Source organism: Dermacentor albipictus, chromosome 6 (assembly GCF_038994185.2).
Source record: "Dermacentor albipictus isolate Rhodes 1998 colony chromosome 6, USDA_Dalb.pri_finalv2, whole genome shotgun sequence".
Taxonomy (NCBI): domain Eukaryota; kingdom Metazoa; phylum Arthropoda; class Arachnida; order Ixodida; family Ixodidae; genus Dermacentor; species Dermacentor albipictus.
This window is the reverse complement of record NC_091826.1, coordinates 49513952-49537102: the sequence shown is the minus strand read 5'-3', so window position 1 is coordinate 49537102 and position 23151 is coordinate 49513952. Positions and strand designations below refer to the sequence as shown.

Sequence of the window (23151 nt, the reverse complement as noted above, 5' to 3'; positions counted from 1 at the left end):
ACTCCGGAATACGAGTCAGTTATGACAGCCTTTACTGACAAGCCGGGTGTGACCTAACACAGATATACAAGTGCAACACATGGCGATTTAAGGTTTGGAAGGCGGGCTACTGGTCTAAGGGCTTTAAAATTTTCCCGTAGAAAAAACATTTTGAATTACGCACATTTCTTCCAGATAGCACTTATAGACATGCTAGGCGTGTGCGCACTTCTGGATAGTTTGTAAATGCAACTGGCGATCGCCACTTTTTGAGCACGCCCTACAACGCTGGCGCCTTTGCTAAGGACGGCCACCTGTCTGCTTAGGAGTTTGGTCGAGTCTGCCACCTATCATCCCCTATCTTCTCCTGTCCACTTTCACTTCCCTACTGCCCCTCATCTGATGGCACTGCACAGTTGTTTCTTAAGGGTTAAAAGAAATGAAAAGCTTTAGTGGAATACTGGAAAGCTTTGCTGAAGCGTGAAGGCAGCAAACCGAAGAAGTTAGCGTTAGCTTTACGTGATCCAGCCTGCGCATGCCCAGTACGCTGTCGACGCTTGTGCTGTTGTTTACAGTGTCGAAAAAAGTATTATTTTTAGGCACGTGTTTCTCATAGAAATGGAGACACGAGAATTATGCGTGCGTGCGTGCGTGCGTGTGTGTGTGTGTGTGTGTGTGTGTGTGCGTGCGCGTGTGCGCGTGTGTGCGTGTGTGCGTGCGTGTGTGTGTGTGTGTGCGTATGTGCGTGTGCGTGCGTGTGCGTGCGTGTGTGCGTGTGTTTGTGTGTGTGTGTGCGTGTGTGCGTGCGTGCGTGCGTGCGTGTGCGTTTGTGTGTGTGTGCGTGCGTGCGTGCGTGCGCGAAGTCGACAGCCTGCGCACTGTTCTAGCTCAACGTCCCTGACTTATTGCCGGTCATAGTATTTCGTGATAGTTGTGCTTCCCGTGCACGCGAGCCGATGGTATGCAGCTCTCGTCGACAAACTACATTGTCAGCCGCGTATTCGAATACTGACTGGTATGATGTCAGATATCAATATTTCTGAAATTTCATTATCCTGGTCTCCAACTATGCGCGAACGGGTCAACAACACAGGTCCGAAGATTCGAGCCCACTGGGGCCCATAATCTCCGTCGCGTGTATTTGACTGTGCCCGAAGCCATCGCTCAACCATCACACAGATGCAGAGAGCGAAGCTCGAGAGAAACGCCTTACACAAGGAAAGCATTTCATTGTCAACAACGTCGCTGCGATCAAACTGTTACAACCCGATCAAACTGATCAACCTGGGAGCCGAAGCTTCATCGAGCCAAGGGCGCACAACATGGAAATGGCGCCATTACATAGCTGGACGACTCCTAGCGGCAGTGATACCATCACAATGTAATGACCCTTTATTTAACTCTATAGCCATTGGGGAGGCGCTCGCCGCAGTGTATGATCGGTACGCGCGAGTTCAGCCGCGTGTCTATAGCGTAGCCTGTCGCACAGATACGACGAAATGTTGCACGCACCCAGCAGGGATCATGGATATTGAGTAAGGCCAGCAAGAGAAAGGCGGCTGGCCGGTAGAGCCAGATGTCCCTACGCAACGTTTCATTAACTTTCCGACAGTTTGAACCCGCACCCACCTTCCCGCTAACTTCTCGAGCCGCAAGGTGGAAGGAGGCGCGAATTGCCAGCCAGACGACCAGATGGAGTGAGCCCCCTGGGGCACTCGGTGGTGCACGACATTTATTGTTTCGCGACACCGCTCCTAACCCGCGGCACTCGGACGTCAGATAAACGAAAGGCGTTGAATCCGCGAGAACGAAGTGTACACCGGTGAAGCCGCGTTCCAGACAGCATCTCCTCGGGCTAGCTCTGTTTAGTCTAAATAAGACCTTCAATTTTCCGAAGGTATGTCATACGGCGGCTTTGCCTCATTATGACCATATCAACGGTGGTGCACCCTTTACAGGATTATAGTGCTTTGTTAAAATTGTTACAATTTGGCGCCAAGAACGCCCGTGCCGTTCATTTAACCTACTCTGCGACTAGTTCACGCTTTCCGCTTCGTTGAGACCTACATTTCATTACCATTTCCTACTCGCTACAGTGCTCTTCGGACCCAAAGAAAGCCGTTCTTTAAGGGCACTTGTTTTCGAACAACTACCCTTGAGACGCCGAGAAATTAGACAAGTGCGGACGGGCAATGGAAAGTTTGAAGTGGGCGTACTGGAGCGGATACAGGACGTTTGCGCTTTCAACTCAAGACACACGTGCAACATGCATTGGGTGGCCGTTGTGCAAAAGCCAAATCAGAAGGAACGGTTTTTGATAAATTCATACGTCTTGTTGTGAACAAATCGAGTAGAAATTGCATCGTCATGAAAGGCTGCTATAACGCAGACAAGGAGGGAAACGTGACGCGACAGGAACGCACTTGCGGTCGGTTTCGTGATAAACGTCACGGTAGACTTCCTCCGCTTGGAACCCAAGTTACCATTGGCTGCGACGCCTTGTCACGAGATTGACTCGAAGGAGCGGACGGACGAAAAGGCACACCTTCTGTTGCCATAGCGCGCCAGGTGTTTCGACAGGAGAGAGGGCATCGCCGCGACGCCACGTCACCCTTCCTCTCCCTCTCTCTCGGCAAGCGGCGTGCTGTCCGCATCTCTCTCTCGCTCACCCCACTAGGCTTAGCTGATGGGCGCGCCTGCCGGCCTTGGCGGCGGGTACTGCTTCCCCGCTCTCCGTTCGCGTAGGACGTAGGTGGTATGCTGCGTTGGCACCGCAGGCTGCTGCTTCTTGCTGATTTGGACAACACATAGCACTTTGATACGACACACGCGGCGCAAAACTCGAAGGACCGCTAAGACGAGTTCAAATTAACATGATTGCTTTTGCATTCACAACTTATAAGAAGTGCTTAAGTTCCCTGGGATTGTTTTTTTTTCTGAATTACTCGTGCAAAAATTACGAATGCGATTCAACTGCTTGCAACACAAAGTCTATTGAAGGCAACACAGCGTCATAACAACGACAACATAACTTGTAAGGATAACTTTTGTAAGAATAGACTGCGTACACTAGTGAAATACTGCGACAATTCACGACGTCCTGGCGAATTTTTTTAGCAACTGCTGACGACCGTCGCCACTCACTTCTTTTTAGTGTTTTCCGTGCCTTGCGAAGTTTTCTGTCCGGATAAGCCGGTGGTGGCTGTTTTGCTGTTGTGGTATAGCGTAACCTAAATGCAGGAATCCATAATACTGCTGCTTTGTATCCCCTAAAGAACTCAGATTCCGAAATATTTGTAAACTAAATACGCACACAGAAACACGGAGACCACGGGTTTGCTTCTGGCAAGCAAGAAAACGAAAGAAACATTTATTTCGTGCGATGTTTTGTGTCGCATCTTCGTGAATGTGACAGCGTCGAGAGTTACGCTGGGGGCGCCTCAGCGCCTTGCGTCGGGATAGTCGAGGAACGCGCGCTCTCCTTGGTGCGTCCCTCACCAGACAGGCTTGAGGGTTTAGACAGTCCGGGAATGTCGCTGGGTGGCTGTGAGATTTCCAGCCTGTCTAAACCCTCAAGGCCCCTTAGTCCGACCCCGAGGAGCACAAGATGCGCGTCTCAACACGCGTATACGCGTAAGATTACGTGACTCCGAGTCCATACGCGTGTGACTGAGGCCAGGTCAGATGATACACGGTCAATTGCGAGCTTCATTTAGCCGCCAGATCAGCCTGAGCCGAACCACTCCTGTATGGGTTTGAGGAAAGTTTATCCAGAACTTTGTTGCGCTACATTTTTCTGCTTAATTCATTGATATTATAGTTAATATTTTTTTTCGAATTAGAAAGCACAGAAACCTTACATGCAAACGTCAGAAACATTGTAACCAAATTGCTCGAGCAACGGCGCCGAAAGTGTCCATGCCAGCCACGTATTGTCGGCTCACAACTTGCCACTGCCGACGCACACGCCCATATCAGGCATCGCTAGATAATCGCGCCACGCCCGCGCGTATGACCTCGAGAGATGCGCGGAACAATGGCGTATGGCATCGAGTGACGCCAAGACAGGCGCGAACGACGGGCCCCGTGTAGTCGGGCGTCGAACAGCGTTGCGGCCCCCTTTCGTGCATCGAGCTAGCAATGTGCATAAAACGAGGGTCGATCAAATAATTGGTTGCACACAAACAAACATTGGGCCTCAGCCGCTGTTGTTAGTAAGAATAAGAATGGCGCTGGCTAACACTCCCGAAGTTAGGCTGCACCGTACACAAATTCTCAGTAAAGAGGATGTGAGAACAGCCGCCGCTGAAACTCGCTTGATGGGGCAGCGCACGCGTAATGCAAAGGGTATCGATTCGGCTCCGTACGACAGCAAATTGTTTCCTTCGTGAGTTTTCATTTCTTTTTGCCGCGTCATTACTACGCTTCGATTAAAACAACAAATTATTTACGTTGTGGTTCGCTTGGCTTCGCTAACTGTTGGCTTCCTATGAAGTTAAATCGAGCAACAGCACGTGAGACAGGACAAGCAGAAGCCAACAGACCGAGGCGAAACTGTCTGTCCTGTCTCGTGCGCTGTTACTTGTTTTAACAACCAGACCATGTTCCCATTCTGTAGTGGCTTCATGTGATTGTGACTAATAAATATCGGATCCTCCGGTTGCCCTTCTTCTAGGTGCAGTAAATCAGGCAACTGGTTCGCTTGACATCCGTCGAAAATTACTGAGGTAGTCAGAACGAAACCTCTGGTGCCCCACTATAACACCTGCCTTATAATCACATCGTGGTTCTGGCGCACACACACACACACACACATACACACACACACACACACACACGCACGCACGCACGCACGCACGCAGACAGACAGACAGACAGACAGACAGACAGACAGACAGACAGACAGACAGACAGACAGACAGACAGACAGACAGACAGACAGACAGACAGACAGACAGACAGACAGACAGACAGACAGACAGACAGACAGACAGACAGACAGACAGACAGACAGACAGACAGACAGACAGACAGACAGACAGACAGACAGACAGACAGACAGACAGACAGACAGACAGACGAACGCATGCACATATACACGGCATGTCTTAACTATGATGCATCAATACCCCAAAATACGCTGATGCCACGTAGTTGGACAGAATCAAAGTAATCTCGTTTGCCTTTGCTTGAATTATACTCAGATCATTTTTGCATACCGCCTATTTACATAATTAGCCCTAATTCAATAATCAGCTTCTTAAATAGTTATAATTTAATGAAAAGCGTCCATCAGATACTTGCGCACCAACATGAGAAACTCTTCAAGCAGCTTTCTGTTATTCAATACGTCCAACATAATTGTGTTTTTCCAAGCTTCTAAGAAGCCCGCGAATACACGCAAAGGGTCGCATGCGGCCAGTCGCCCGCAAATGTTAACTATATTCGCGGGCTTCTTTCACGATCGAAAAAACACTCGTGTAGCACGCATTGAGCAACAGAGAGTTGCATGCGGAGTTTTTCATGTTGCTGCACAATTATCTGATTGACGATTTTCCTACAATTATAATATTTGAGAAGCTGATGAATAATTAAGACTAATTAGGTAGCTAAGCGTAATGCAAAAAAATATTCCGAGTATGTCGAAACGACGGCAAACAACATTACCTTGGTTGGGCCCAGCTATATATATATATATATATATATATATATATATATATATATATATATATATATATATATATATATATATATATACATACATATATATATATATGGAGATAGAATGGGAGAGGGAAATATATTTAATTTTCCTTGGCCACTCAATTTCATGCATTCGTGCACGAAACGCGGTGCTACAAATGTCGGTGAGGCACTACTGATTTCAAAACGTTATCGCGTACTTGAGCTTGCCACTTAGATGGACGCAAATTAGATGGACGCTATACTAACTGCTATTTGATAGCTTTGAACTACTTACAAAAGTTTCAACGTTTTTTCAGGTTCACGCTTTTCCAGGTTCCTTTAACAGCTCTTCTTCGTCTTCTCTCACGTGTACATTACATTCTAACGAACTGGCTAATAAATTATTCAACATTATTGCTTCTTTAACAAGAATTCAATATTTATATTTTGATTGATTTCACTTTATATTTGTTAGTAAATTTTGTTTCACTTTCCTACGTATTAGGGTTCGTGCCCTGCAGTGGGTATCTCTCACAAATCCAGGCCAATAGCAACAATGACACAGTCAGCCCGCTTCAACTAGCTGTGATGAATCATGACATGAAGCATCTAGCTTTTGCGGAAAATTCACCTCGTCGTTTAAAGCAGGCACACCAATTTCCAGCTTCAAGTCTCTGAAGTTTGGGGTAAGCAATTCAGTAATCAATTTCTTGAACTGGTGCAGGGCTGCAGGTGCAGTCGAAGGAACAGCAGATTCCCTTTCTCTCGTGCAGCTCCGTGGAAGCGTTTCGAACGCTACAGCGGCCATGTTTGGTGAAATTGCGGCCACCAGCGGAAGCGACCGACCGAAGACGGTTGATGGTACACCGGGCACCCCAGTCTCCCTGAAGTTCATCACGTGGGACACAAACGGTCTCGACCGAAGCAACCTGCGGCCGCGTAGTGAAGCCGTCTGCTCGACAATCCGAGCCGCCGACCCGGACGTGGTCTTCCTCCAGGAAGTGGTGCTTGAAAGTTATGCAACCATATGGCCGGCTTTTCGGAAAGACTACAGGTGCGTCCGAGGACACTACTGGAGCAATGCTACGGTAACCATGCTGAAGAAAGCCACCACAGAATTCAAGACGTGCCACATGCGACAGCTGAAACAGGGCCGGGTGCTGCGGGAGGTGGCGACGATAGAGGCATCGTTCGCGGGCCTCCCGATCACGCTGATCAACGCGGCGCTAGAATCCGATCACGACAAGCCGAAGCTGCGTAAGAAGCAACTCTCCAGCTGTTTTAAGAAGTGTCTGAGGCACCCCGCTAACAGGACGGTCATCTTCGGCGGAAACCTCGGCCTGCGCGGACATGAGCTCAGTGACGTGGGTGGACGCCCGCGCTCCCTAGTGGACGTCTGGGAACACTGTGGCAGGCGGCGGGAAGTCCGCTACACGTGGGAAATGATGGTGAATGACAACGATTCCTTTGACTTTAGTAAGAGGCCTCAGTACCGCCCCGACAGGGTCTACTTGAAGGCTTCTAAGCCTGCCACCATGACGCCTGCGTCGTTCGATCTGATCGGTATGGAAAGGCTAAGCCCACTAGGTTGCTTTCCCAGTGACCACTGGGGTCTGGTGTGCCGTTTTAACGTTTTCTAGGCTGTGGCGTGGCCCGTAGTAGCGTTTAACACATCCAAGGACAAAATCACACGGTGCACATTTTATTTTTAACCATCATGACTAAATCCAGCAACGAAGTCTGTACTGCACATAAGTCAAGCTATGTGTGTGAAATATTTATTGTACGTTTTGACTTCTTGGCGATGAGTGAATAAGTTCCTGTTCGCAGTCATTGGTTTTGAGACAGCGCAGCAACTTCTTTTCCTGAGCTCAATCACGCAGCAATGCAATGAAATACAATTTATCCTTACGCATCTGAGTTTTGCCCCTTGCGCGCGCAATTCTTTGATTTGACTTTTTTTTTTACATGACGCATTCAGTACAACTATTTCCTTCGTAGTCGGATTGGTTTAGTGTGAACTTCGGCTATTAATATGGCTCCACTGAAGGCTTGCAGATTACATTTTAGTACCTGGAATATTTTAGCCCCAGGTTAAAACTACCATTACACGAGCTTTTTTGCATTCCACATGCATCGGAATACGCGCAGTTGCAGAGGATAATGCAACGTACGAGATCTTGTGTAGAAAATGGAAGCCATGGTGGCTGTGCCACCGCGACTGTTGCACGGAGCGTGTTCGAAGTGGCATTTAGGTGCACCGGGTAATCGAGGACCCAGTCATTGCGGAACAGACCGATTAGCCTCGTTCGAAAGTATTTAAGGAGCCGTTTGTCTGGCCAGCACGCTTGACCCACATATTGGACAATTAAACGCGCAGTACAGCAAGAGCAGTCACCGCGTGGCAGATAACTGAATGTGGGTACGAGGTGTACTTTTATTTGACTTTCAATTCTAGCAGCACTTAACTTCAGCTGTGATTTCTTCGCCATGTCTCCAACGCCCACGCTCACTTCCGCCATTCCAGGGTGCCAACTTGCCACATTCGTTAGCGTATACCTGTATTTTGACACGTATTGATATGGTACCGGAATACCTTTGCTTATTTTTTTAGTATCCCTTTGCTTCCGCGGTCGCAAAGCATGCAGATTGCCTACGAAAAAGTATGTTCCTGTATTTACATGCTTATATTTACAGCACTTCTTTGTACACGGTCCTTACCAACTAGCACGTAGTTAAACGTTTCAGTTGCGTCCATTGTTATCCTCTTCTTTGATGAAACTGGCCCCAGCACAATTTCTTAACCCACTGGGGTCCTACAGTCAGGCGGGCGGTCAATGCTGAATAAATACTTATGCCATATGTATTCATGAGTTCATTGATGAAAAGTGCCTGGTGGTTCTGGCCGCAGCTCATGGCTTCAGACAAAACTTCAGGTTAGCAAGTGGAGAATACACTGTGTTCTTCATATGTGGCTCACGATAAGAATATATTTTGTTATATTAAGGTGTGCCCTTGCGTAATTTCGAGGTATACAAGTGGCGCGCTGTGCCCACTCACGTGAGCATACCACTTGGGCGCTTGACGGAAGCATCAGTTTCTCTTCCTCAAAATATAGCTCATTGTAGTGGGGCCCCTATGCGCTTGGTTTGCGCATAGTAAAACAGTTCAAGAAGCATTGCGCGATTGTGCTGATCTGCACTGTTAGTGAAAACAGTGTGTCCCATGAACATTAGTCTATCAGATAAGGCCAAATCAAGCGCTGGTCATCATTTCGTCCGGCTGCCGGAGCCTTTCGATCACGCCGTGTTTCGGTAGAATCAATTTCTGTTGCAACATGGTGATGTTCACCTTCAAGAAAAAAGGAAACATTCACCGATGGTTACGATACTCTCTAATGCGAAATTCCAGTGCAGGTTTATAGTATTTTCATTTCGCGATGTCTTGCATGACGCGGACATTCTGTTTCGTTTCGCACGTGACAAACCGAACGAAGAGTGGCGCGACTGCCCTGTTAATTCAGAGGTCGCGAGAGGCGCGATTCACAGCTGCTGCCGCAGACAGACTTACGCTCATGCAGCGCTTTGTTTCCACCTACGGTGTCGGTCGACGCGACCACCGCATGCCATCGGTGAACAGACGACGGCGCGCTACTCTGGCGCCATCTCGTAGCGGTCGTCGCCGCAGAGCCCGTCTTGCGCGGCACTACGCTCTTCTCACCCTTTCGCCATGCTTTCCTCCTCCGCTTGCCGCCTCATGCTTTCGCTGTTGCCTCCTCCTCTGCTTTCCTCCTCGCACTCTCTTCGCTGCCACAGCCCTTCATCCCCCACTGCGCTCCGCATTCACTCTTTCAACTTTCAACACCGAGGCATGCCGACGCTCAACGTAGTAATGGGCGCCTAAAATCTGAGCTCTAAAATATGTGTACACCACGGCTTGCAAGGCAACACGCACGTGTCCTGGGCGGATTGCTTCCTTCCGAGTGCTTTGGCGGTGCTCCAATAGATGGCGTGCCGGTCGCTGGCGTTTGGCAGCCCTGGCATTGTAAAATATACGGCTATGCAGTCGCGCTGTTATGAGAAAGTTGAACACTTCAACGCGTCACCGAATGATCAGAGAGACTTACCCTAACGATTCAATGGCTTTGTACAAAATCATCGAAGTCGTTTCAGGGTCCCTGTTAAAGTTCTGCGGGTAACGACAGCAGAAAGTATTTGCCGAACAACACGCGGATATATCGCACGTTGTTAACGGGAAACAGCGAAACTGTGACGGGTGAGAATGCGGCTTCGGCTGACAACAAACCTCGCTATGTAAAAAAAATTAAAAAATTAATGCATCACCCGAAGTGGCTACGCAGCCTACTTTGTGCCCGTCTATTATTTATACTTTTGAAGAGCATCTCTTCTTTTTTACGGGTTACTAATCAGAAAATTCCACGTGTACGCAAATGAAAGCCGAACTGGAAATGACTTTTCGTATAGAGTACATAGCAGCTTGAATATATTCCATTGCTGGACAATAGACGTTGGACAGTCTACAAGCCGCGTTGGGACAAACGATCAATTACAGTCAAATGAATGCGCGTTTCCCTTCACAAACACAACAATGACTCAGTCATATCCCATTCACGTTTGCATGGTTTGGTCGCAGGGATATGATCATTAAGGGTGAGCAGCACTTTGTGTTAATAAAAAAGTAGCAAGACCCATGCCCTTTTTTTGTTCATGTAAAACATGCCTAGATATAGTCCAGACCAACAAGGGAGCAAGGAATTTCTTGAGTGCCACCAATCGCGCCACGCGAATTCACCACCAAATTTGTTTACATTTCCGAGAATATACTTTAGCGCCTCCAATGGTTGCAGTAGTAGTGTTTACCCCTTCCCTGGGCAGTTTGCAGACAGCGTGAAAGCAAACCATGACTCTGGTTCGCTCATCCAGAAGAACAACAAACAAAAAGAATCACTTACCCGCGCTGCCATCCCCACAGAAGGTGGCGTTGCCACGTGGTTTGTTCGTCAACGTGTGACCCCCCATAAGACCCACCATAAGAACTGGATTTGTTGCGTTTCAAGGCACTGGAAAGATACCGGCAACTTGCATTTGCCAATTCCTTTCAAAAATAGTAAATGCTTGGGATATTTCCTGAAGGCGTATATTTGTTTACATTCTATACCACCGGGTCCAATATTTGTCAAGCATCCAGTTAGCCGGAAACGACCACCATACCGAGTCGACTGAAGTTATACGGTGCACCACGAAAGGTCCGTGTTCATAAAGATGGGCGTGTGAAGCGACGTGAAAATGTGCACCAGATCTTCCGCATTTTCTGTATCTTAGTTTCTTCGTCGCCTCTTGGCAGCATTTATCTCTCTCTTCCTTCATTTCCAAAAGCGATGAAAAGGAACATAAGAAAGTGAACCAATATCAAAAATAAAAATGCATGTTCTTCATTTACATCTGTTGAGCTCGTCGTGAATGAATACATTTTGTTTCATACTCCCTTTTTCCTCGTCTTATGACACTCATCTGAGAAGCGGTACCGGTTGTGCACCTTTGTTTCTCAGACGAGAAGAGAAGGGAGAAAATTGAACCTTGACTATGGCTTTGCTGCATGTAAACTCAAATTGTATCTTTCTGCGGCCGTTACCACTGTCACTGACGCCGCCACGTGGCTTGTTCATGAACCGAACACTGGCCGTCTGGCTTATACGATTTATCTAAAGTATATATGGTGAATTAAACAGGACATCTTGTTAGTGGTTAGGGGAAACGTTATTGACGGTGCTATGCAAACAAAATTTAAAGCCACGTGGTTCATTTGTCAAATATCTGTCTGTCTATTTATTACGTGCTTTAAAACAATCTATTTTTCTTTTCTTGTTACATGAGGAAATTCCCAGGGTGCGGAAATCAAAGCCGAAGTTGAAATGAGCTTTCGAAGAATCCATGGTTTTTTGACGATATATCTTCACTGGGGCGCAGTCGCTGGGCAGCGCGCAATGCGCGTTAGCATGAACAATAAATTATGATTGACTAAATGCACGCCTGCCTTGCTCTTTTTGTTTACAGGCACGACAATGACAGGGTCATTCCGGTTGGCATTTTCATGCATTGCTCGCCTGGGATTGATCATGAGGGTTGAGGAGCATTTTCTGTGAATAAAGAAGTAGCAGTGCTCTACGCGTTCTCTCATTCCGCAAAACCTGGCATGCATATCGGCCGAACCAACTAGACGGCAAATAATTCGATTAGATCTGCCTAAGTTCCTGTAGTTTACCGGGAATATTTAGCGCCTCTAATGGTGGTAGCGGAGTACGCCACTTTGTAGGGCACATAGAGAAACCACTTTAAAAAGCAATGTTAACGGCCATCAGAGTTGGGGGTACGTTACCAGAAAGAAAAAAAATTGCATCCTGTTTTGGTGGTCAACATAGGCGATGGCGTCGCCAAGTGGTTTCCTTTTGAACAAGCGAACCCTCTGAAATACTGGTGATAGCTGCGTGTTGAGGCTCAGAAAACTTGGCTCTATCGATGCCTTTCCAACAGAGTAAAGCCTTGAGATATTTCGCGAAAAACTATGTTTGTTTTAAGTCGAAGAAGTAGCGCGAAACGCAAGAAATAATGACAAGTGAAAGCAGTGAAGCACGTCATACAGTGGCCGACTTACTGACCACGGAAATGGGACTAGGCGATGGCGTAGCTGTTGACTGCTACATGTAGCCTACGTCAGCGCGCTGTTTTATTAAGCATAGCGTGAAGACTTAGCCACATTCGTCACCGCCTGCCTGCCTAACGCAAAAAAATAAAGAGCAAGCGAGGGTTGCTTCTTAGTAAAAGCAGGCAAAAGCTACACAGTCGTCGTCTCGCATTTTCACACACACCAAGACCGCAACGAAGTAGCGCCAATTCTCCGAAGTATTTCTTCTCTTCATTGTTTTTTTTTAGGAATGCAAAGAAATATACTAGACGTATATGTGAAAGTCAACTTTTTTTAATGCCAATCGAAATGCCAAATGCAGACTCATACATTTAAAGTATGAATATTTATTAAAAGTGCACTCATGCCAAGCCTGTCTGGATTACGGCCAAAGGAGGGCGTTCGACAGAGTTCTCCGGTGATAAAACCCATTGAATGACACCTGTACATTCCCTCTCTGTGGCCATCTCTGCTGGGTGCGGGAAGCAACAAAGGGAAATTTTCTTAATAATTGCAAAGGAAAGCAATCGTTCAAGAAAGGAATTCTATCTGCCCCGTGTAATGGACATTCCTGATTTGGACATATCTTCATCGAAAGCCATATTCCAACGGGGCGGGAAAGTCAACCTCAAATAGTAAAAACTCAATTTAGCACTGCTCCTTTATTTCAATACGTAACACAGACACCACTCTGCGGCTGGATTTGCGGCAGTCATTACCTGAAGAAAACGATGAACTTAGGTAACAAGACAAGTCCTTGGATATAAAAGGTGGTTTATTTAGTAAACGCTCAAATTACTCTTAGACCTTGTATTGCGTTGAAGTTGCCGAGTTACCCGATACAGTTAATGTAAACAAGTCGAGTTTAATTAAACCAATGGATTACCGACATTGTGTCTAATTACGTCTTCCGTCCATGTCACAAATGTCGCAAAGCAACTCCTGGAGGCTGTTTCCAGGTAGCTCTCTTCCTCTTCTCCGATTACGTTTGCGTGTGAAAACCAAAAAGAATAGACGCCGACCAAGACGTTTTTTGAGAACATCACACGTTAACGGGTTTGCCAACGATTTGTACTGAATACTCGGCGTAACTTGCGATCGTGTTTCCAACACTGAAAACAGCCATTTCGAAATGCGCCTAAAGTAACGTGTGTGTAATATCAAAATGCGGTAAGCCACTTCCTGTGGAATCGCGGAGCACAGGTTATTGTCTAGCCATGATAGCAATCACTGGTCCAAGGCTTTCGTGATTGCAAAAAGAAAAATGCTGTTACAAGGTTCTATTTCATATTTCTATCAAGACTACGCAAATCGCAATTATATATAGTACGGGTTGAAAAGATACTCCATTGTTCAAGTAACGAATAATTTCTTTAATGTTCACTCTGCATTCCTTTTTGCTTAACTATTCTAATAAAAAAACGGTACAGTTCTCGTGCCGCAAGCTTCAGTAGAACGATAGAGACGCGCCTAATTCTAATATCGATTGTACTGTATTCCGCAACTTCGCATTTATTTTTGTTTAATGTTAGTCAACTGTTGTGAAACTCATCATCGTTTTCAGAAGCAAAATACGAGTGTGACGTGAATAAGAATGGGACGAAGTGACGTTTTCACTCGCATAAGCAATGCAGCCAAATATAACTCTTCGCTTGACAAGGTAGAAGAAAAGAGCGACTCTGGAGACTTGTCAGATTTCTGTCAATTTGCTTTACTGCGCTCTCCTGGTCAGGAAACAGCGGGATACACTGGCAAAGACGTGGTCGCGCCGAAAAATAACACGTGAAATGTTGTAATAGACACGCTACAAAAAAATATTGCTGATCTTTCCTGTACGTCTTTCTCACTCCCTAAAATCTCCAAGAAGTGATTCCACTATGCCTGAGAGCAGGTCCAGCCAGAAAACCTGCAGAATTCAGTCTTTCAATTGAAGGGATCGCAATTTGAAGTGATGGCTAGACTTTGATAACGATGACTTCATGCAAGTATTTCCGATCCTCCGCTTAAGAAGTTTTGAATCTGCGAAACTTAAAGGTAGCAGAACGTTTCCAAAGCGAGATAAACATGTTTCCAGAAAACGTGTTTCCACGTGAACAAAAGCTGTAAATCTGAAATCCTCAGCTTGTTGAAGTAAAATTTTGTGATCAAAAACAGATTATTCATCAAAGAAGAAAAAAATGTTGAAAATATTTTCCGCGTCTTGCCTGGCATCACACTGCTCTGCACAAAATATGAATTAAAAACATTCAACATACCGGAACAGCTTAACAGTATTTGTCTCGCCAAGGTCAGCAGCGGGCACCTGTCATAATCAGCTGATAACATATCGCTGAGGAATGGTGCAAAACATGAGCCGAGGCACGCACCCTGATTTTGAATGAACCACATGTCCTTCCTCAAGATGAACGTCGACTGTGATGCACTGTTTCATGTTTGTAAGATAGACTGAATTATCGGGACGCCATAATTTAAAGTGAAATATGTGTCTCCGTTAAAATTCCAGACACTAGTTTAGCGGGGCATTATGTGTAGTTAATGCACGTTCCAAGAAATTAATGTGGCTACGCCATATTTATAAACATGTCACGACCTGTTCAAGAAAACTGGGTTCGATGAAACGGCATTCCTTCAAACGTAATTGAGACCACTTGATCATAACGCTTTTCAGTATATTTCATTTTCCTCAATTTGAAATGTCCTTGTAGCCTTATTTCAGCAGAAAAGAGCAAGATTAGAATCAGGAGCACACTCCATCTTAAAACATTGCAGTTCTACATGAGAGTCACGTGGTCACCTGAGTGCTCTGATCGAACAGGCCTTCACTGGTTCTATTTACAGAAAGATAAATATAAAAGCAGGCACATTTCACCTCGAATTTATAACATTTCGTAGTCTCCCTGATCGTACCCCGTCAACATACTTCTGTTGATGTATTTCTTTTCATTCCCACATGCTTTATGAATAAACAAATATAAGAAAGCTTGCTGAAAGACTTCATTCTTAACCAAGACAACTCTATGCAGTGATGCTGGGAGAAAGTTCAGATAACTTTTCACATCAGGCTGATAGTCAATTAAGGTTCATGGGCTAACGACAGCAGGAAACCATGGAAATACAACGCCATAACATGAATGTGATTGAAAACAACGGAAAGGCAACGAGTCAGAATATGGCCTCGGCCTTCGGCAAATACTGCTGCGGGAAAAAAAATGCTTTTTTGCATTTTGCATACGTATATATAAATTGAAAGGTTTAAAGAACATATCGTTCGTCACTCGTTACTACAAGCAAAATTACCAGAAAGGTAGACGGGGCTACGGGTTTCCTAAAAGTGTGTATACTCTGCAAGAAATCTGTTGGCTGCTCTAGCAGTTGAGTAGCATTCAGGACGCGTTATGACAAAAAATAAGTGGCAGTTCACAGAAAACGCGCCCAGCTTTCCATTCCCAGGCACAACAATGGCACGGCCATCCGAGGCAAGGTATCAATGGTGTGGTCGCCCTGGTATGATCACGAGGTGTAAGAAGTATATTGTTAGAATAAGCCGAAACTCTCAAGGTCTCCTCGCATTCCAGAAAACCTGACCTGGATATCCGCGAGACCAACAATGGTTCAAAGAATTTCCTAGTTCCAGTCCAAGTGCATTCCGTTTTCCGAGAATGTGTAGGCACCTGTGAGCGCAGGGTAGTTCCGGGTGGTCCTTTGTTCGTCAGGCACAAAGGGCCCTTCCTTGAGTGCAGGGTGAAAATTAAACAGTGACCGTGGTTTTGACACGTGTGAAGATTCATAGCGCCCTTCTGCAGCCGTTGCCAATATCATTATTGTCGCCACGTGGTCTGTTCGTTAACCAAGCACCGAACACGGGCGCGGACTTTTATACTATTCATCCATAATACGTTTGGGGAATTACAAAAAAGATCTTGCTTATGCTTGAAGAATTTTTTATATTAAAAATTGAATTCTAGGTCTTTACGTGCGAAAACAACCATCTGACTATGAGGCACGACGTAGTGGGGGACTCCGAAAATTTTGAACATCTGTGGTTCTCTTAAAGTGCAAATGAATCTAAGTACTCGGCTGTTTTCGCATTTCGCTCCCATCGAAATGCGGCCGCCACGACCGGGATTCGATGCCGCGACCTCTTGCTTTGGAGCCCAACACTATAGGCACAAAACAACCACAGCACTTACAAAATATTATTGATTATGCTCATTATAAAACATTCAGTTTATTTGCGCGGAATAGGTCCTTTCATTTACTTACTACTACAAGCAACCCAGAGGGTAATTGAGTATCGTTATGATGGCCTTATAATTCACCGGCCTGTACTGGAAGACGTTTATAACAGCAACTTTAGTCAAATTCGTTGCTATATATTAAATTTATTTGTCGAATTATCAAAAGAAATGTAGCATTACAGCGTTTAGAAACGCATGGTTTATTTACACTTCAATTCTCAATGCAACTGATCAAAAGAAGCAGGTTCACTGGAAATTAGGCTCTGATTCTGAGCAAAGCCGCGCAATGCCAATCTCTTTTTTTTTAAACAGGAAATAAATGAAATTGGGAAGAAATTCTAAAATTAACGTTCTTTTATTTCGCTATAGACGAATACTTCATAGTGTACATAAAGATCTGATGAACAAACACGCAAGTACAGCTAAACAAAAGTATAGCGTTTGCGGCATAAAAAAGCACAAAAAGTTTGTCCTAATGCGTTATCATGGGGTGTGTGTTTCTGGGGAGTTGTTGTCGACCTCCGTACTACATTGCTATGCTTGCTTTTTCGTAGATATACTACGTGGTAATCCCAATCGATATGTACTAGAATGACGTGCAGCGCGAAGAACAAAGACAGAGAGAGCACAGGCACTGCGCTGACTTCCAACACTATTTGATTGCCGATGCTGAATCACGTGTATATGAAACATAAGGACGCATCCGCAGAAAATGGAAGGGGGGCAAGATGCGTGTTATTAATAATAATATATGGGGTTTTACGTGCCAAAACCACTTTCTGATTATGAGGGACGCCGTAGTGGGGGACTCCGGAAATTTCGACCACCTGGGGTTCTTTAACGCGCACCTAAATCTAAGTACACGGGTGTTTTCGCATTTCGCCCCCATCGAAATGCGGCCGCCGTGGCCGGGATTCGATCCCGCGACCTCGTGCTCAGCAGCCTAACACCATAGCCACAAAATGCGTGTTCTTACAGCGAGTAATCTTTGCTATGTTCATGGTTCTCCCTGAATGTTATGTTATCAAGGGTCACTTATTTCTTTCAGTGTGACATGTCGACGCGAAAATGCCTAGACGGCATTGTTTTCTTCATAATCTCATTAAGCAAATATATATATGTATATATATATATATATATATATATATATATATATATATATATATATATAGCAAAAGAACAAGTTTCCTTGTTAAAATCTGTGTATTAGGAAAGCTGGCACTAATAAAAAATAGTGTTTCCTAAACATAGGATGCGTTTCGAAGGAGTGAGAGTTGTCGAAGAAATGGGGAGGCTTAAATTGCTTTAACAACACTCGTGGCCGGATTGCAGGACCGGCGTATAGAGCTCACTTCCTATTTTAAAAGGTATGGTTCTCTGAGAACGCGAACTATTTCACTATACATATTCTATGAATACATAGTGTTCTTGTATATTATTAAGTTCTGAATATGCTTATGGTTTACGGAACACGTAAAATGCAAAATTACTGCACCCTTTGTTTCCTTTGTTTAGTCCAGAGAATCGTTAAAAATAACCTGGGACATATGCCCGAAGCCTCATCTTTAGGCACGATAAATATATATATATATATATATATATATATATATATATATATATATATATATATATATATATATATATATATTTATATATATATAAACGAGAAGAAAGGGGGTTAACCGAGGGACCCGATATTTATTAGTCATATAATGAGAAGCCAACAAACACTGACACCAAGTACAACATAGGGGAAATTGCATGGGCCTAATAAATGAAATAAAGTAATGATAATTTAATGGAAATTAAAGTGGATGAAAAAACAACTTGCCGCAAGTGGGAACCGAACCCACAACCTTCGCATGTCGCGTGCGATGCTCTACCAATTGAGCTACCGCGGCGGCGTTTCCCCATCCACTTTCTTGGGTATTTATGTGCACTAGTAGAACCCTGGGAGTGTGAGCCAGCGCCCCCACTCACAGACCTTGGCGGCGGACGTGGAACGTCTTTTTTGCCGCAGGCGTCACGAGAACGTGATCTTTTCGGGTGAAGGCAACTGGTCAATAAACCCACATATGCTACCTGAAGGCATCAATGTTGCCAGATTCGAGACCCTCGTTAAGTAATAAACGAGAAGAAAGGGGGTTAACCGAGGGACCCGATATTTATTCGTCATATAATGAGAAGCCAACAAACACTGACACCAAGTACAACATAGGGGAAATTGCATGGGCCTAATAAATGAAATAAAGTAATGATAATTTAATGGAAATTAAAGTGGATGAAAAAACAACTTGCCGCAGGTGGGAACCGAACCCACAACCTTCGCATGTCGCGTGCGATGCTCTACCAATTGAGCTACCGCGGCGGCGTTTCCCCATCCACTTTCTTGGGTATTTATGTGTACTAGTAGAACCCTGGGAGTGTTAGCCAGCGCCCCCACTCACAGACCTTGGCGGCGGACGTGGAACGTCTTTTTAGCCGCAGGCGTCACGAGAACGTGATCTTTTCGGGTGAAGGCAACTGGTCAATAAACCCACATATGCTACCTGAAGGCATCAATGTTGCCAGATTCGAGACCCTCGTTAAGTAATAAACGAGAAGAAAGGGGGTTAACCGAGGGACCCGATATTTATTAGTCATATAATGAGAAGCCAACAAACAGCCAACAAACAACAAACGCTTTCTTCTCGTTTATTACTTAAAGAGGGTCTCGAATCGCAACATTGATGCCTTCAGGTAGCATATGTGGGTTTATTGACCAGTTGCCTTCACCCGAAAAGATCACGTTCTCGTGACGCCTGCGGCAAAAAAGACGTTCCACGTCCGCCGCCAAGGTCTGTGAGTGGGGGCGCTGGCTAACACTCCCAGGGTTCTACTAGTACACATAAATACCCAAGAAAGTGGATGGGGAAACGCCGCCGCGGTAGCTCAATTGGTAGAGCATCGCACGCGACATGCGAAGGTTGTGGGTTCGGTTCCCACCTGCGGCAAGTTGTTTTTTCATCCACTTTAATTGCCATTAAATTATCATTACTTTATTTCATTTATTAGGCCCATGCAATTTCCCCTATGTTGTACTTGGTGTCAGTGTTTGTTGGCTTCTCATTATATGACTATATATATATATATATATATATATATATTATAACACCCCACAAAACAGGCACGTCGTTTGTATTCCACTACGCTCTCCTTCTGTTTTCTTTTGCTAAAGGTAACCATGCACCATGCAGTGATGTAATATTTACTTTAATAACAAAATTACCTTTTATGTACACATTCAAAACAGTAAAAATGGAACGACCATGCTCCATCGCCTTCTTCTGAGTGCATATCGCTATACCGGTGTCAGCCTCAGTATTCGCTCCAAGGTGACATGCCTTGAAAGTCACCGGCTGCTATTGATTGACTACAGTATGAGCCTTTAAAGAATTTCGATACATGTTTGCAAGCAAACTTTTGGCAATGCTTCGCCAACGCTGTGTCCTAGCCAGCTGAGAGGAATGTCACATACACGTACAGAAAACCGCACAAGGAGATTACCACGTGCTTTTTCGCACCTTTGGTTGCATAAAGTAGAAAGAGGGTTGCAAGACCCTCTAGATGTAAAAAAGGAAAAGGGTAAGGGAGAAGATTCTTTTTTTTTACTTGCCCTCTAAAAAAACTCTCCGCTGTTTCACACCGTATTCTCATCCTACGACGCCGCCTTCGCTGGTCGCATAGTTAGCCACAGCGCCTCTGACCACGTGACCATTTCGAAGCTCCTGCCCTTTGACGACGCAGCCAATTGGTTCAACATGTCGATGACCCGCCTCAATTTTTCTGCTCACATCGCCGCTTGCAAGAGCCCTGCCAGGCTTTAAAAGCCATCGGAACTTTCTCCGAGGCCAGACTTGCTCCAGTCGCTGTGACGATCAGTGCTCCCTAACACGTCGCAGATATCCGCAGCCCACCTGCTTTAGCAGATCGCGGTGCAATCATCGACTTGCTGGCCAAACCTGTTACTGACGTCCACCAGAGGGACAGCGCCGCTGGAGAAGCGACTTCATCATGGCACAACCTCTCAGCAGCACCTCTGGCAGCAGCGAGAACCCTCTCGTACGGGGACCTCCGCGGTCCTTGGAGCAGTGCCACCAGGACAACGGGGACCGCGGCTCATCCACCTACGTCCTCCGCGGGTATGGCTGCCGCTTCTTGGACAAGCGACCTATTCAGTTCGTGCAGCCACTGCCGAGCGGCCGCGTTTGTGCCGGCTGCTCGGTGGTTTCTGCACAGGCCGTGCAACTGCCCTGCGGCCACACTCTGTGCGAGCTCTGCGAGGACGCCGCCTTGAAGCGTCCGAACACGCGGCAGCACGGGGACACCGTAGTCCCCCATCGCACCGGCCTGTGCCCCGTGGACGAGACCTACTTTGCCAAATGCGAGAGGAGGGTCGTGGTCTTCCACCGGCGTAAGCTGCTCCGCTATCGCGCCTTCTGCGTCAACAGACGCTTCGGCTGTGCCTTCGAAGCCGAGCTGGGTGAACTCAGGGAGCACTGCTTCAGCGACGGCTGCATCCCACGCAGGACCTGCGTCGTTTGTGGACGGGGCAATATCTTGGCGTGTGACATGCGGTGGCATAGGAAGCTGTGCTTGCCGTTCCAGGGGCGAACTTCGAAGCAGAAGCCTAGCCAAGAATCACCGTCCCGACCCACAAATGCAATGACTCCACTTCCATGAACAGTTGTAGTTTTATTGTCGCAATATGTTAATAAATAATAATGTTCATGTATTTCACGCAGCCTTTGAGTCATGATTGCACGTGCGCTGTGATCTGCCCGACGTGGCGTGAACACGAGCATGACGTGAGTTTGCTTGCTGTTGCATAGAAGTCGAAATATCGCAAAGTAGCTTGTTTCTGCTTGAATGCTAATGTGGCTTGAAGTGTTCAGTTAACCAGTGCGGGGAGAGAACTACTTCATGAACCAACGATATTGAGGAAAGAGAGGGCTGGTACGCATAGCATTATTATCTGACATCGGTATAACAGGCGCCGCATGAAGGTTGCCACAGTGTCGCTTCCTTCCCTTTTGTGGCATTGATATACTATAGGCCTAAGAATTCCCTGGCTCGCTGGGGTTATGAAAGTGCGCCGCGGTTCTGAAGCAATGGAAAGTAGTTAACCTCTTGAAGGAATAGTGGTTATGTTACTGTCTTAACCGCCTTAGTTACGCGGATTCTAAGTAAAAAAAAGTTATGCATATAGAATTGATGCAAATAAAGGCTCTTACGGAAGAACTGTTCTGCTACGAGTCGAGGCCAGATCACCCCTTTCCAGATAATGGTGAAATGTGTCGAGAAAATATGCGGCTCTGTTGCTCGTTACAGTACAGTAACTTAACTTCTACGCCGTCGATATCGACGTACACAACCAAGTACTAATTCTCTGAGAAGGCCCGAAATTGCCATGAAGTGGTGGAGATTTCCACAGCACTGAAGAAAGGATGGCCTCTGGCTTTATGGTTGTTCGTGATTTATGTTAAACGCATAGCAAAACAAGTGAAAAACAGTGAATTTCGGTTTCATTAATCCTACATGCATTATGCATGCGGACGACATCGGGCTACTAGCGGATTTTGCAAGAGCTTGCGAATATATGCGGGGACACGTATCATTCTAGGTTAATTTGGGTTAGGGAATTTGGTATTACGATCTTTATTGAAGAGACGAGTAATTACTTGGTGTCAATTAAAGAGGAAGTCACACTTTTATAGTCAAGCGACATAATTCCACCGGCTAATATAAAACAAAGAAAACACTTAGGCAAGCACTCACCAAAATGATATAAAAGTAAAGAGGAAGCGGAACGCAGCAATAATTTTTTTGTTGCCGCAATAAATACGAGGTGGGGCCTCGAACCGGAAATGGAGTAGTGCTGCCAGGGCTATCGTTCGTGAATGCCACTGGGGGCTTAAAATCGTATATCTTGTCGGCATTAGAAATAATCTATAGGTCCGCTGGCCTTGGGAACCCACGCTAAAACCTCAAATGCGGCAGTGCGTGGTGGCAGGACACTGGGCTTCTTATAAATCAAATAAGCGCAGAGAAAAACTGGTTTCGAAGAAAGACTGGGTGCATGAATCAAGACGAACGGGCGGGGAAAGGGCACAGGTATCTGTACCTCAGAACAGCGGACGCAGAAAGGAGGAAGAGGTAAAAAAGTTGGTAAAACTGTAGATACGCTACCAGGAGACATCACAAAGAAAGTGAGACAAACAAGGGTTACACATGATGGGCGCAGAAAGACCATTTAAAATTTCCAGAACGGAAAGAAATGGATTACCAGGGAGGATCTGCAATATAGCACGAAGGACAGGATTTCCAATTTGGCGCTGCTCGAGCTTCTTGCATACGGACAAAATCACACCGCAGCAAATATTCGCAATGAGGTGAGGCGTGCGTACATCGCAAGGAAAACCCGCAGACCCCTCAGCATATCCTAATTGAATGCGTCACGTACAGCTTCCAGAAGCGCTACCACTTAAACACTTAAAGTGGACGGAAG

At 45.8% G+C, this 23151-nt stretch overlaps 1 protein-coding gene across 6 annotated transcripts in view; it reads left to right on the top strand.

Annotated features, from left to right (window-relative positions):
* LOC135918671 (tyrosyl-DNA phosphodiesterase 2-like) overlaps nucleotides 1–23151 on the top strand; it is a 281692-nt gene that overhangs the window by 36805 nt on the left and 221736 nt on the right. The window contains exons 1-2 of one of the 6 annotated variants that reach the window (XM_065452320.1): nucleotides 6213–6350; nucleotides 6438–7584. The exons of 4 other annotated variants lie outside the window; for them this stretch is intronic. In XM_065452320.1, coding sequence (XP_065308392.1) covers nucleotides 6471–7304 — 834 coding nt within the window. In that variant the 5' untranslated portion in view covers nucleotides 6213–6350; nucleotides 6438–6470 and the 3' untranslated portion in view covers nucleotides 7305–7584. Of the gene's footprint in view, nucleotides 1–6212; nucleotides 6351–6437; nucleotides 7585–23151 lie in introns of those variants that run through there. One more of the 6 variants, XM_065452319.1, reaches the window with a different exon arrangement.